The 15745-nt window shown below is 40.7% G+C and overlaps 2 protein-coding genes across 2 annotated transcripts; both read right to left on the bottom strand.

Moving 5' to 3' along the window:
* Nucleotides 1-217: 217 nt before the first annotated feature.
* On the bottom strand, nucleotides 218-4456 carry rac3b (Rac family small GTPase 3b). The gene is made up of 6 exons (XM_030773227.1): nucleotides 4416-4456; nucleotides 2850-2921; nucleotides 2265-2382; nucleotides 1718-1780; nucleotides 1157-1316; nucleotides 218-348 (listed from the first exon to the last, which is right to left on the bottom strand). Exons 1-6 carry the CDS (start codon nucleotides 4448-4450, stop codon nucleotides 218-220), a joined length of 579 nt encoding a protein of 192 aa, XP_030629087.1. The 5' UTR covers nucleotides 4451-4456.
* A 927-nt stretch (nucleotides 4457-5383) lies between these two features.
* Nucleotides 5384-12628, bottom strand: lrrc45 (leucine rich repeat containing 45). The gene is made up of 18 exons (XM_030775324.1): nucleotides 12572-12628; nucleotides 11544-11830; nucleotides 11095-11156; nucleotides 10909-10979; nucleotides 10170-10348; nucleotides 9758-9886; nucleotides 9346-9458; nucleotides 9174-9232; nucleotides 8917-8994; nucleotides 8565-8700; nucleotides 8299-8376; nucleotides 8019-8130; nucleotides 7845-7915; nucleotides 7101-7193; nucleotides 6809-6901; nucleotides 6408-6581; nucleotides 6017-6164; nucleotides 5384-5656 (listed from the first exon to the last, which is right to left on the bottom strand). The coding sequence occupies exons 2-18, from the start codon at nucleotides 11797-11799 to the stop codon at nucleotides 5460-5462; spliced, it is 2049 nt and encodes a 682-aa protein (XP_030631184.1). The 5' UTR covers nucleotides 11800-11830; nucleotides 12572-12628; the 3' UTR covers nucleotides 5384-5459.
* Nucleotides 12629-15745: the final 3117 nt, after the last annotated feature.

Raw genomic sequence — 15745 nt, 5'->3', positions numbered from 1 at the left:
TGTTTCCCTTTGTGATAAAAAAAAAACAAAAAAAAAAACGACGCTTTATTATCAATTCATATCAATGATTCATTTACATGTAATTCCTATTCTTCCGTATTTAGTGTCCATTTCTAATACTGTGGTGGTGTTTTGTCAGGAAACAGCACGACGCCATCGTGTAGAGGGATCGGGAACGGCCATTACCGTGTGTATTCATGCTGACAGGGCGTGGCACTTAAAAGAGCGTGCATCTCTTGCCTCGTTTTTTGACCGGTGGAGGGCAGAGGACTGCGCGGATGGCCTCGTCAAAGACAGTCTTTAGACCACGCTGAGTCAAAGCAGAGCACTCCAGGTACTTTACTGCACCTAGAAACCCCCCCCCCAAAAAAAACAAAACAATGGCTTTGTACAACTGCTTACTTTTCTGAATTAGCAAAGACTAGGAGAAACAAATATTAAAAAACTATATATAAGGAACATTATTGCAGCATTGACATATGTCACACAGTATGAACAAACTGAATATAATTCAGTTACCTAAAACTTACTTAGTTTGAGTTACCAGGAAAGGAGGAGGTAACAAATGCAAGTGGACATTTACTGTGTTACAGAAACAATGACTTTGGGCATTTCTCTTGTGTAACTCAGGCCTTTATTGTTTCTGGCAAACTCTAATGGACATTCACACTTGGACCCTTGCCGCATGCGGGTCCCATAGTAACACGCTAAGTGCGCACTACAAAGAGCCCCCTGTATTCCAGCTGAAGGGGTGGCTCTCTTAAGGGAGGCCATTTTGTTTGCTGAACATCTTTCTCTGACTCCCACTTTTCCCTTTAGTTTAGGAAGGCCAGACAATGGCCCTCTGTTTGCAGCCTGCTAGGGGGAGTACGACTCAGCAGCTCCAGCACATGACAAAACAGCCCACCCCCTCACAGACACCAAGGGAGTGACAACACAGTTTCCTGACTGTCTTGAGCAATCTCAACTGCTTCCAGATTTTCTTATTCTCACACTTTTTTTTGTTTTTTTTGAAGTGTGCGTTTAAATTCACTTTTTCATTTACATTTGTGTTTGTGGTCTAACCGTTTACATGCACCTCTATATGATTCTCTCTATAAGCACTACCTCCTCCTCTCGTGAAACCCCTCTGTGCTATCACTAAAGGTTTCCTTACCTATCTCACGAGCCATTGCCAGACCCTGTGGGTAGGTGATGGGGGAGAGTTTTTTGTCACGCAAACGTTCGATGGTGTCTTTGTCATCCCGCAGGTCCAGTTTGGTACCAACCAAGATGATTGGAGTGTTGGGACAGTGATGCCTCACCTCTGGGTACCACTGTCCCGAGAGAAGGGCAGAGTAACAAATATTAAGGTTAGGGTTTGGCTGACACTGTATTCACTTTTTCATTTTTCCACAGTGTCAACTAAATATGATCATCCTTTGTAATAACAAAATTTCAGCGCTACACACAGGATGTTATCGTGAAATGGGACAGTATTTTAAAACAGTTTTAAACAGTTAATAAAGCAGTTTTATTTTACTTCAGTCCTAACTCCACAAGATCATTAAAAATACTAATGTTTCAATAACTAATTGGGATTAATAAAAATTACATCATAGGAAAAAAACATCCTAATCTACCAGCGAAGAGTGTTTGGGGTCATAAAACCAAATCTGAGTAATGAAACTTCAGAAATTCACGTCTCTAATGAAGCTTTTGTAGTACTAACTCAAACCTTAGCTCGGACGTTTTCGAATGATGCTGGGCTCACCAAGGAGAAGCATATTAGGAACACATCCTGAAAAAAACCACACAGGAGACATGGGGTTGTGAGCATTATAAAACAAAATGAAAACAACAGTCCTCCTAAAAAATCCCTATATCCTCCCTGTTCCCTGCATTGACCACTGCCAAAATCTGTTCATAAAAGATATAAAAAAAACAAATTAAATGAAAATGAAATCCCTTACCAATATTATTTTTTTTCAAATTGTGTAACACTGGATTTCTGAATTTAAACCTGGACCATGGTTTTATATGTCTTTACAGAGAATCTACATTTTGTTCGTCTTTTATATGGAATTTTTCATCTTTCATCTTAGCCATAATAATCTGTCTGGGACATGCGTGCAACTACTGCCACTGCCATGAACAAAACAGACTTGTCTACAGGTAACAGATATCGCAATGTTTGTTTTTTTTTAAGTAGATCTGATACAGCTTTTAAAGATGTAAACACCAGACATAAACAGGTAGGCATTTAAAGACAAACAAACACGCACCGTTTGTGGATATGATAGGGGGCGAAGGCGGTCATAATCTTCCTGTCCAGCTGTGTCCCATAAACCAAGGTTAACTGGTTTACCATCAACCATAACATTTGCGGAATAGTTATCAAACCTGGAAAACATTCAAGTTTTTTTTTTCTAGAATTTATAAGAAACTTGAGCATGTCCTTTAAAGTTGTTTTTATAACTTCTTTATAGTTCTTCACATTTTTGTGGTTGCTAGGTTTGCAAAGAAATCTGGAGTATGCAACAGAAGATTGAACCTTCATTCCAAATCATTAACCCTTTATGAATGGCCTTTTCTCTGCTAAATGTGTGATTACTCATCATGCCTCCTTTGACATTCCAAAATGTCACAACACTCACTCACTGATTTTAGGATGTTTCACCGCATAGAATCAGTGCATACTTCATTAGGTCTATAGAGCGCTCGCCTGCTTCTTTCATTGGACGGCACATCAAAAGTGTCAGCTCTGTCAGCTGTATGGGAGCCTGCATAAGCTTGCCTGAGGTCAGTTAAACAGTAATACTGGACAGGTACATATTAATTATGACAGTCTAAAATCTGTGAGTACTTACACTGTTGGGATGTACTCTCCTGGGAAGGCATTTGTGGTGTAGCTAATTAGCAGACAGGTCTTACCCACAGCCCTAGAGGAAAATGGAAAAACAAGATTAAGCCAATACTACTCGGATAACCAGTCTTACATATACTTCATTTTTATCACAACTCATGGCTGACTAATAATGAAATGTTAGGTCTGAACATTAATTTAAGCGAAAAAATAAGATAAACAAACTACAGAGATGCCCAAAAATATAAACTTTCCAGACCCTCTTCACATTTTCATTAAGCTTATTCCTTTACTAATGGGGAATCTCTTTAGCCTGGGTTTGTCATTAACAATGAGAGATAGCAGAAAGACTGCTCAGAGAACTGATTACTTCAAACACTACAGATTCCTGATAAAAGTAAGCTATTGTAACCCTCAAATTGTGTCACATATCTGCAAGAAATACATATTTACCTAATACATATTACATATTACAAAGCTTCAATATAATTCTATTAATCACCTTTCAACTGTACCACACACTGTCTTCCATAAAACCATGCAAATTCACACAAGAAATAATGAAATTGTAATTGTCACATTAGATACATTATTGATTTTGATTCATAGTCTTTAAACTGAATAGTGTGCATTTAAAGTTAAGAACAAGTTAAAGATCAAACTAGAAATTCATAATCCTTGTGCTGAGGTTCAGTGGATAAGGGTGTATGCCTGAAAAGTTACCGGGACTTCCTCTGCCTATATGTGTGTATGTGTGTGTGTGTGTGTGTGTGTGTTTCAATGATAGACTGTCCCAGATTCACACTGCCCCGGGGCACACTCCCAGCCCCCTGTCCTTCCTGCTCCATCAGGAACTGAGTAAGGGAATCCATAGTGGCAGCCACGGCAGAGAAGAGTCATACACACATTCACACATACGCGCGCGCACGCCCACACACACACACACACACACACACACACACAGACTTCCCAGGGCGCGAGTGGAAGCGGCAGGGCGGGGGAGGGAGTGGTAACGTTAGTAGTAGTGGGTCGGTCTTTCAGCGTAAACGGGTCTGCGCTGCCTACTGGGTCAGTAGTCCAGCACAATCTATGTTGTAAATTAGCACCTGGACACACTATTCGATAAAAAATAAATAGACCTGTGCAGTTTATGCAAAGATTCCTGAACTAGATCAAGATAATAATCCAAGTATGACATCAGTTTTCATTACTAGTGCTGACAAAATGAATGCATAAAAACGGTCTTGGCTCATGCAAGCACGATCAACGAATTTTGATGGTGGTTGATGTTATCAGTGTATTAACTGGTAACAAAAACGTGACATCAAATAGCTTTATTGTATCTCACCACGAAGGCTGGGTAACGTAGGGCTCGTAAATATTTGTACAATGCATTCTGCTCCCTTTGGTGAAAGATTCATTTATGCTACAATTTGTCTTAGCTGTGTCATGCTCAGGCACCAATCAGGGAAATGGACTCATTAACAGACTACCACAGCTCTTCTTGCAATAAACTGTTCTCCAAGGATGCTGCTCTCCATCACTTCAGCACAATATCTGTCAGACTTACCCGTCGCCGACCACCACGCATTTAATAGCTTGCATTTGCGGAAAAACCTCGTTGATTCACCAACGCAGGAAATCGTGCACAAATGTATCAATTTCGATGGCTTGAAAGAAATATCTGAAAAAAATACGGTCACTGCCCTACTCGCCTGACTTGCAGCAGCGTTTGTGACGGTTACACCCGAACCGTCCGGAAAAAGCCGATTTCAGTTAAAGGCCCAGTAACGTTCGCAATTCCATGGCTTTTGTAGCAGGATTACATTCAACGCCCCTCATTAGGCGCAAAAATCCACTTAAGATATAGATTTGTGTGCATCGTATTTGATTGATATTTCTTGTCACACCACATGTACGTTTGTTTGCAAAAATAGCATTTTTAATTATGAAAAATGTCGTTTATTTCAATACTGCAAAAATCGGTCGGTAAACATAGGGATGATCCTTCGAAATATTTTTAAAAAACATACAAAGGGAACGAGTATCTCATTATTATAGAATGTACATAGTATAACACTCACTCCACACAACAGTTGAAATCAAGTTCATAAGGAAACAATTTCTAAATTAAACACAAATCATTTAAAAATAATTAAGGCTGCGTGAATTTTGTGTTTTGATCAATCAAGACAAACTTTTTGTGAAAGGTTTTAAACAAAGCTTTACTTCTGTCTCATTGAAAGCCTGAGGTATGAAAACACAAAACTCAACATCAGTCTTTCTAAACCAGTGACACGCCTTGTATTTATTTACTGATTAGTCCAGAAACACTACATATCTTTTCAGAACTGGTCCAAATGAATATCTTACAATTTCTATAAAATATAAAATTCAAAATATACACAGCACATCAAAAAACACTACTTGTGCCTCTTTCTGCATAAAAATCGATAAAAAAGACTGTAAACCAACAGGTTTATTTAGTACGATTCATGGAGGTGCCCTGTAAAAGTTTTAAGTCAGCACAGGGGAGATGGCACTTCTTTTCCCTCCTTTCCTGTGGGTTGGAGTGCTCATGAGGTCACTGTGGGACGGCCGTGGGGGCGGGACATCACTTTTTGGGGCTGAAGTGGGCGAGCGAGGAGCCCTGGACGTAGGTGAGGATGGCATTCTGCAAGAAGCTGGCCCTCTGGGCCTCGTCCTCGCGCATACGCTGGATCTCACTCTCTCGCAGACGCAGACGCTCCAGCAGAGAAGAGATCTCACTCTCCTTATCCAGCAGAGCCTCACGATGGTTATTACTCAGCACTGCCACAAGCACAGACCCAGAATTAAACAAGCCGGTCCAATCATTTCAATAACCTCTCACCTTTACAAATGGGAAAAACCGTCTACAAACAAGGCGAACTATGACAGTTCACAAGAGGCACGTGCTTCAGATAAAGACAATAGATAAAATAAAAGATAAGATAAGATAAAATTCATAAGATAAAAGATTAGATTACAAATTTCTTATCCTATATCCCTCCATCTTTGAGCACTTCCTCCTAGTTCAGCAATGACGCACATTTTCAAATGAAAGATATCAGGACAATCTTAGATTACAGAGCTTGATTTTTCTATGGTTTATAAAACAGAAGTTTGATAAACATAACTCAAGAGAATCACCTTTCATCTCTCTCTCCAGAGCGGCGATCTTCTCCCTCAGGCCGCCCTGGGCCGTCCTCTCGGCCTGCAGGTGACCGATCTGCTCCTGCAGCTCCACCCGCACACGTGTCACCTCCGCCACCTTCTCCTGCTCCTTCCCTGACAGTTCCTGTATTCACGGGTCCACGTCACAGAACATGACTCGTAATGGCATCAAGCGTGTGATTGCGACTAAACAACATGTTTACCGTCAGAACCCTAAGGAACTAATTAGCAGCTGACAGTGAAAATAAAACAAAAACACAAAAATCAGAGGTGTTTTTTTAAGACTCTCTGGTATTTGAGAGGAAAAGGATTTTAGCTTCTGCCTTTGAGATAATGTACTGACAGAGATTTGCGCTCTGTGCATTACCTGCTGCAGTTCCTCTATCCTGCGGCGTAGTGCGTCCATCTCTATGGTCTGCTGCCCCACCCTGGCTTGCAGCTCAGCTATGGTTTGTTTCTGCTGGGTGCAGTGGTTCTGTGATTCATCTCGAGACTGTCGGACTGCCCGTAGCTTCTCCTCCATACTGCTCAGATGCTGTTGCTGCAAAAGAAACAGAGAATATAACAATTCAATAGCAGGAAAGGGTATGTTGTGATTTGATTGTATACAAAGTATTTAATTTAAAACTTTTAAAACATAAAAAACGCTATAAACCCCTTGATCTGTAAGTACATAAAATCAAAACTTCACTATCAAATCGTAATCTGTGGTCCCTCTCTGGTTGCGGTGAATGGACATCCACTTTTGTGTGTGAATTGTTGACATACCTCTTCAAGGCGAACCTGCGCACGCACTTTCCCAAGTTCCTCCTCTGCCTGAGCTCTTTCTGCCACACTCGCCGCCTTCACTCTGCTCAGCTCCTGACAGGAACAAACGGCCAATCAAAATTCAGCTTTTCACCTGCCCCCACTGTCTCCTCTACCACTGTCTATCTTAACCGATCCTGACCGTGTTCACCTATTTTACTCCCAAATAAGCAAGGATACATTTGCAGTGATGACTTATATAAGAAAGAAAGGGTCAGAGTAGATATTTTGGGACAATTTTTCTGAAGGTCACCTCCTCTAGCTGAATCCGCTGTCCCTCGAGTTTGAGGATACGATCTTGAAGAGCTCTTTCTGTCTCTTCCAAGTGGCGATTAACATGATCCACCTAAAAAAGAAAATAACCTCAACATTTTTACGTGAACGTGATCTATTTAACAGTAATTCCGATGAAAAGAAAAACAAAGCAGGACATCTGACACATACAACAGACGTGAAAATGGCCTTACAAGGATTTGCGCTCTCACTGAGAGAATGGATCACAGAATTGGACGGGAAATACATAAAGCATTTCAGAAGTTGTACTGGACTTCATATTAACTCTAAAGCTGCGTTTCAACGGAACGTGAAATGAAATTTCACTTCACTTTCCTCGCAGGGGTTTGATCGCTTGCCCGAAAAATGAACAAGCAAATTTCATGCCACGTCACACCAAGCATTTTTGATTACACCAGTCAGATTACGCACGAGCAGCTAGTCCCCCATCTTGACTGAAGGGAATTCTGGGAAGGGGTCGTGGCTTCTAGCCCTACTTGAAGGTGATTGGCTTTTGCCAGGTGAAATTTTCACTCGAGTTGAACATTTTTTTAACTCAAGCGAATGCTCATTTCGCATCGCTCGTAGTTTCGCCGACAGTCAACTCCGCCCATTCGCCTCCAACCATTGACTTTTCATGCATTCTCATGCATTCTTTGTTGCTCATAAATTTGACATTGCCTTCAGTTAAAACGCAGCTTAAAGATGACATTTCAGTCTTTACCTCCTTCTGTCGTAGATTATCCATGTCCTCAAGTGCCTGTTTAGACCGCCTCTTTTCCATGTCCAAGCGCTCTGGCAGAAAAACAGATCTGAGATCAGTCATGTTGCATGATGCACACCCATTTTGTAATGTGTCTGTGTGACGGTGCTGACTGTAGATCGTGGTCAGTTGTACCTTCAGCCTGGGCGAGACGCAGCTTTAACTCAGCAGTGCTGTTGGTCAGCTCTTGTTTCAGCTCAAATATCTGCTGCTGCTGAGCTTTACACCTGCGTTCAGCTTCTTCCAGCTGCAAAGTATAACAAGGCAAAAATTAAGGGTTAAAACACACACACACACACACACACATACGCGCGCACACACACACACACGCACACACACACACACGCACACACACATACACACACACACACACACACACGTACACACAGATACAAAGCAGAGCATCTTACTGTACCTTACTCTTCAGCTGATGGTTCTTCTCTGACAAACTATTCACTTCTCTCAGTAGCTTGCCCTCACGTAGAACGCTCTCCTGCAAAACAACACTCATTCATTCATATTTTGATAATCCTCGATAACCTATTTGTGATTCAGTCATTTGTATATTTAAATATGTCTGTTATCACATTTGAAAACACATTTGATCTCACTGGGGGAAAAAAAAACAACCTTTAGTATATTAGTTTACAGCAATGTGGCATGTTGTGACAGCTACTGTACCTCCTGCTCTTTCTTCATCTCTCTGGTCTGCCTCTCCTTCAACTCAGTCTTCTCCATCTTTTCTCTGGTCAGGAGCTCGCCCAGGTTATGGACCTTCTGTTCAGACATGGCCAGAGCGGCCTCCGTCATCTGCAACCTGCACAGATACAGAAAACAATGTACCAGAAAACATCAATAACAACAGCACATTAACAGTCTAAGATGGAGTGATACTGCAACTATAAGTGACCCCGAAGAGATTTATGTTTTCACAAAGAATCATTTTTTTGTCCTTTCATGAGGGTAAAGTGGGGACGATGAGGAAACACCTCTCACATCTTATCTCTATACGTACGCGGTCAAGGCAACTTACTTTGCTGTGAGAGAATTCACTGCTGATTTTCTTTCAGTCAGTGCCTCTTGTAACTGCCCAAGACGTACTGAGGAGTTTCTGATGGGAGAAAAAAAAAGAAGAAGTCTAAGCATATGTCTCACACTGGTTAGGATTTCATGTTGAGTAAGAATGTTATACCTGCCTGGCTGACAGAAGCTATGGCCTCACTGGACTGGTAATGGATAATTCTAGAGTTATACCACGCGTGGCATTTATGTGAGTTATGGAAAACCAACCTGCTGCTTCGTCCCATCTCATCCCTCTGCTTGTCAATGGTTTCCATCAGACTTAGGAACTGTCAAGACACATGCGAGATAGGAATTTTTTTACCAGATTTGTTCACTAAAACAAATAACAACAACAAAAAAATTCCAGAGCCCAACAATAAGGTCCGAGAGCTGGTCCCACCTGACGGCCTTTCTCTTCCTTCAGGATCTGAATCTCTTTACTGAGAACCTGAGTCCTGGAGCGGCTCTCCCTCAGAGCGGACTGACGGTCTGAGTTATGGTTCATGGCCTGCTCTGTGGAGTGGCATTAACGATAAACACACCTGTTGAGTCCGCATAGCTGAACAATATGCTTTATCAATCATATTTAACAAACTGAATTCCCAGGAACCTTCTCTCCTACGTCTGGTAGAAGTTGCCCTTTTATGCTGATGTAGGACTAGTTCCCTCTGCTCAAATCTTCATGGGATAAATGTCAAAAATGATGTCAGAACAGTCTAAAAGAGCAACTTCTAACAAGGCTCTATGACATTACCATTCTCAGTATATTGATACTGTCAGTTGTACACTGCCTTGATAGGGTATAATTTTACCAATGGCTTTGAGTGTGTCACTAGGGATATTGTTCCCAGCCATCTCCAGCTGCACCAGTGTCCGGTTCTGCTGCAGAGCCTCCAGGAATGAACGCCCCCCCAGCAGCCCAATGTTATTCCACCTGAGATCTGCAGCACACACCAAAAAAGTCAAACATCTGTCTCAGCACCTGACCAGCAGACCAACAGAGCAACGACATGAAGACCATTTCTTTCTTTGAAAAGGAAACATTTCCTCCTCTTATCTATAGCCTATTACATACCATATCCTTACATGGACTTGTGATTAGAAAACTGTCTCCTTTCTTGAACCTAACTTTGCTTAGCTACTGGGCTCCTGGCACAAGTAGAGTGTTGTTTGTCTTTGTATCTAGATACTAGTGCTGTTACAACTGTTGTTGTAAAAACTTACCAAGTTCTTGCAGAGTTCCATTTCTTTTCAGTGCTAGTGCAAGTTCTGCTGCTCCCTGGTGGTTGATCTGGTTGTTGCGCAGGTCAAGCTGGGTAAGGCAGTTATTGGAGGCTAAACCTTCACAGAAAATGGTAAAGGCTTCATCCCAAATGCCCAGGGCATTCCACTCCAGCACCAACCTGCAACACAATGGTTTGCATGATTTTATAATGGCCACTTTGACAAATGTAAGCGACGTGAACACGCTTTCACTGTCTTCTATCTCAATTCTGCTTTACATGAAGTGTTTTTTAAACGATTTGTTATGTGGATAGCTATTTAACGACCAGCTGGGATAAAATCCGAACACAGGTAGGGCACTTTAATGAGTTTACTGTCCGGTCATATCACAAGTCATCTACCCCACAAATTAATGACTGGTTTATTAGGCGTCTCAAATTATAGGGATACGTTTATCACAAAAATAATCAGAGGGAAATTTTGCTGTCTAATCACTATTGTGATTAAGTGATCAGTTACCCCAACACCTTTGTGAGTGTTAATCCTATTGTTTTGGTGTGGAGACATTTAAGTGGAGATTTTAGGATAACTGTATGGATTTCTGTTCAATACACTCTTTATATGCATATGTCAGGCTTTACTCTAATTTATTTCTGTGCTTATAATGTGTCTGCACAAAATTTAGCTCTGCTCTGTGTACAAAAAAAACTGGCATTTTAAAAAGGTCTGTCATTCTCACCTCCGCAGTGTCTTGTTCCGTACCAACAATTTTCCCAGAGACTCTGCTCCAGTTCCTCTCAGGTTGTTTCCCTGGAAATCAAAAACATGAGGAAAATCACACACACACACACACACACACACACACACACAAACTCACAAACTCTAAAGATGAGGGAGGAATTGTTTTTGATTCACTAAACCTTACTTTCAGATCCAGTACTTTCACTGTGGTGTTGGAACACAGCCCATTCAGAAGAAGCTTGGCACCTGGGAATGACAGGACCAGTGCAATTGGCATTGAGCACAAATGATTAGTTCTAGGTCTATAAGAGGCTGTAAATGGGCCACTAAAAGCTATGCACTCAGATATTCAATCCTTTTCTTCAAATTGCCAGCAATCAGAGATACTCCAGTGTGACTCAAGTGAACTGTATTTTGACAAATTGCTTGATAAATTACTCTCAAGCAATTAGTACAGTAATATAAGACTCCATTCACCATGTCAAAGAACGTACTGCTGCATCTATCTTTACAATGCATCCTGCCTCAAGCAATCCGTAAAAGTGACAGTGACATCTGTAAACGTAAAAGTGACATCTGTAAAAGTGTCTGCTTCAGACAAATAAAATTAGGAGAACCAAGGGCTCCACTCACCCTCCTCACTCAGCATACAGTCACTGAGGATGACCTCTGTGAAATGTGTGTCTTTATGTAAGACTCTACCCAACACAGAGCAGGTGTCCACAGAAAGACTGTTCCCACTCAGGTCTAGCCGAGTACTGCCTGAGAGGGCCCGTGCTTCCTGCAGCTGGGCCAGCACAGTCTCCTGTGGTTCCATGCCTCCCTCCTTACAGAGGCGCAGATAAGTCCGTCTGAAATCCTCCATCCCTGGACTAGCTTCTCCCAGCATAAACAAAAAGGCACTCTCACTATATGAGGGGCTGCACAAAATAAATAAGCTGGATATTGTAGTACATTTGCTAGACCAAATGTGACTGAACAATAAACATTTATAACAAACATTAATATTTCATTCATTGTAATATAGCTGGATAATACTCTTATTCGTTGTAATTGCCTAAAAAGGCTCTAGTGAGCAGGGTTCCATACAAGAACACTGATTTCCATACACATACGAAGTAGCTAGTTGGTAAATATGCAATAACAGTAACTGTTGCTTGCTATATACCCATGTGACTTAGCTACAGTGTTAGCTTACTACAACTAAATAAGAAAAAAAAAACATAGCAACACACACCACGTGGCGGGCTATGACGATTTTATTCCAATCCAAATAATGTAACGATTAACATCTAAAAACATGAAAACCGAAAAAAATGTTATTTAGCAAGATAGCTGGCAACAAGAGTTGCATTGTTGTCATTACGATGCTAACCATTTATCTTAGAGTGTATCTGCTGCTACACTTAGCTGAATAACAAGGACTTCGGTCACGAAAACTGCATTTTATTGTAAATTAATGATGTAGAAAATTAATCACAACATTGAGTGATGCAGAGCTTACTTGTGCGCACGTTTGTGTGTAAACAAAACAAAACAGTGGAAATGGGCTGGCCAACAAGTGACCACATTATTGATATCTCAGAGGTGCAAAGGCTATGTATCAAACTTAACCGCGCAGATTCAAAAGTAGTGCAAAGTAAAAAAAAAAAAAAACTTACTCAGTGTCATGAAATTACATAGTCGTTTTCCTCTTTGCTTTATGATTTTGACAGCTGTACCGAACTACTAGCTAACTATTCCTTTCATGACTAACTGACAGTTAGGAAGTAACCAGGAAGCAAGATGCATGCTGGGACAAGCTCCCATCATGGGACGGAATAGTGAGGAGTGAATAATTCAGTGGGAGTGGCTAACGTTCCTGTTAATAATCTAATTTCTATAATAAATATTCTCTTCAATAGATACGCATAAGAGGTTCTTATGCATATCTGTTTCGTTCAGGTAAGATAACAACTGAGGAGTTAAGTGTGGCGTGTCTGTTAGAGGACACGATGTTTTTAGAACGCAACGACTTGCTGCAAATGCAGCTCCAACCTCGTGTTTTTTGTTTGTTTGTTTGTTGGTTTAGCTCGTAACTCTGGTCTGCTATTTATTGGTCAACTGCTGACCCAGCTTGGTAATAAACCGGTTAAGTTGATGGACCTTCCTGGTCAAGTTAGTACACCAGCTTGATCAAACTAGTGTATGCATGGTCAGTTGGTAGACCAGTTTGCAAACCAGCTTACTTCAGGTGGTTATTTAAGGTGTGATGTAAAACACGTGTCCATACTGCAAAGCTGACGTAATGATAATCTCCATGTAGGAGATTTATCAAAATCTACTTGTGGATTGACTCGGATGGCCATTTGATGCATAAAACTGGCACCAACCAAGTATACACTGCCAGAAGTCTATGTACAATGTATGCAGAATTTGGTGCTTATGTACAGTAAAATAGCTTTTTTGTGCCTTACACCTTTCATTGAACATATTACAGTAGGTGGCACTAAAATTATACAAAAAGAAGTCGATACTGATAAACAAAGAATTACACCATCACAGCAAATGAAACACTGATATTTTGCACAAGAAAATATTCTGTCACCACATGCTGCAAGGAGCAAGCGGCTACTCATTGACGATCTGCTGTAAAGTGGGTGTGTGCCGTGACCACGTAAGTAGTTTCAGGGACTCATGATCTTCTAGTTATGTACACGTATGTGCAATACAGCAGCAGACTTAAGCTGTGATGAAAGTGGTCAGGCAGAAAAAAATTGGAAAATTATCTTGGTCTGTCATTTAAGTGTGGTGATTGACGACCAGTGAGCCCTCTGCCTCCATCCATACGCACCACCACCATCGGAGAAATACATTGATTCTACACAAATCTTGTGATCGATGCTCTTTGGCCTGGGAAGAACAGAAATCTGCTCCTGATCCGCAAAACTGTTCCATCCCTGTTTAAGGCCGGAGCTCATAGTAGAGACATAAAAACCATCAAGCTGAAAGACACTGAAGACTTCAGTGAAAAATCAGTATTATTGGATGGGAATCGGAAGAGTAGTATCACAAGGCCCAAAATCTGGGATGGGTCAGATTCCTGCAGTTATCAACAGCTAGATCGCTAGCTAACATTGTCAACTGACACTAACAGCTACCATTAGGTGTTGCTAACTGCTTACAATCCACTCTCATCTTCATAAAGATACAGCTTGTGCCTTTTAGTTTTCCTTAGGGCCTTTTCCACCTCCTTTGGTATGCTCAGGTGTTCCATTTTACTTCAAGACTTGCTTGTTCTCTGTCTAAATGCTGGTATTTACAATGCTTATGAACATCACTGCATTGACCCATTTATTGTCAATGGGTGACACGGGTGAGAACAAAGGCTTACAGAAAATTGTCCATGTTAACTGTACATAACATTTACAGGTCAATGTAAACATCAAGGCAAACTTTATTGTACCCCGAGGTACACCTAACATTAAAAATACTGTATAAAACAGTATACAAGACAGGATGATATGTAGAATGTACAACAATATGTACAACACATGCATAAAATAAAACACTACGCTTGTTGAGGAATATTCTCCTACTAGGGAAGGAATGCTGGACAATGAGGATATATTGTGGACTCTGCACTGTGAGCTTCCATTCACAATGATGGGTTCCACCAAGAGCCATGTTCTCCTCTTCACATTTTGTGATGTAATGCGAGGCACTCCTCTTTCAGTGGAATCAGCAATCTGTGCTTACCTTTATCCACAGGAAATGCAATGAGGGACGTAATATTAAAATAAATAATATAATATTAAAATTAATTGCAAGAATTATTTATTATAAAAATCATTTTTATTTTCATGCATACATGTGTGCATGTATTTGTTTGTTTTTTTGTAAATTGTGAATTTGGTCCAGGAACTGACTAGACCGAGATCCAATGACGGGTTTTGAAAGATAGTTCATCACTCAGCTGCTGCTATCAACACTGATGCACAAGAGCAGAACCGTAACTACGGCGATTAGAATACACAGTTTAACATAGCCTCGGACACATCTCCAACATGTGTTAATAATTATCACCATCTCTCTCTGATCAGCAGAGTGGAAGACTCATAAAATGCCCAGTATTGCTCCAGTGAACACTATAACCTCTGTGGGAGTTAAACCAAAGGCATAATTGTTTTATTTTGTAAGTTAATGATACCAAATGTATCATGGCATGCAGTTTAAGAATCTTGTGTGTAAAATGGGCAGGCACTCTGATCAAGACCAGAAAATGCAATATTTGGTCAATGAACACATCACACTAGTGGTTCATCATGATTTTAAAACCAAGCTGTCCTGAGGATCTCCTGGGTTACAGTTCAACAACACCAAAATTGATGAAGTTTTCAGAGAAGGTGGTCAGGAGATATTCCTGTACAAGTATAATTAATTATTCTCTAAGTAAGATAACAGGATATCTCACCAACAAATTGTCTTTATACCACAAAATGTTTTTATATGGTCTGTACTACAGTACCTGTGGTACTGTTTTAATATGTAACAGTTTAGAAAACATTTTCAGTCATTGCATGATAAATAGAGGGTTTGGTGGTTTTGACTAATTATATGTTGACTCTGCAGGGCTTTTCATTGTGTTAGCAAACCAAAGTGATTGATGATTAAACTGGAAATCTGACCATTCTTTCCTGTTGAAAAAAGGAGCTTTGGGATTGGTTTGTCCAAATGGAGGTGGTAAAACAAAGACCCTGTGTAAACTTAGTGGAGCCAAAGAGGAATAAGAATTGTTTGCTGTTGTGAAGAAGCCATTCTGTGTTTAGCATCCCTTAAAGCCCACTAATATGTGT

The sequence above is a fragment of the Chanos chanos genome, chromosome 5, assembly GCF_902362185.1.
Source record: "Chanos chanos chromosome 5, fChaCha1.1, whole genome shotgun sequence".
Lineage (NCBI taxonomy): Eukaryota > Metazoa > Chordata > Actinopteri > Gonorynchiformes > Chanidae > Chanos > Chanos chanos.
This window is presented reverse-complemented; position numbering and strand designations above follow the sequence as displayed.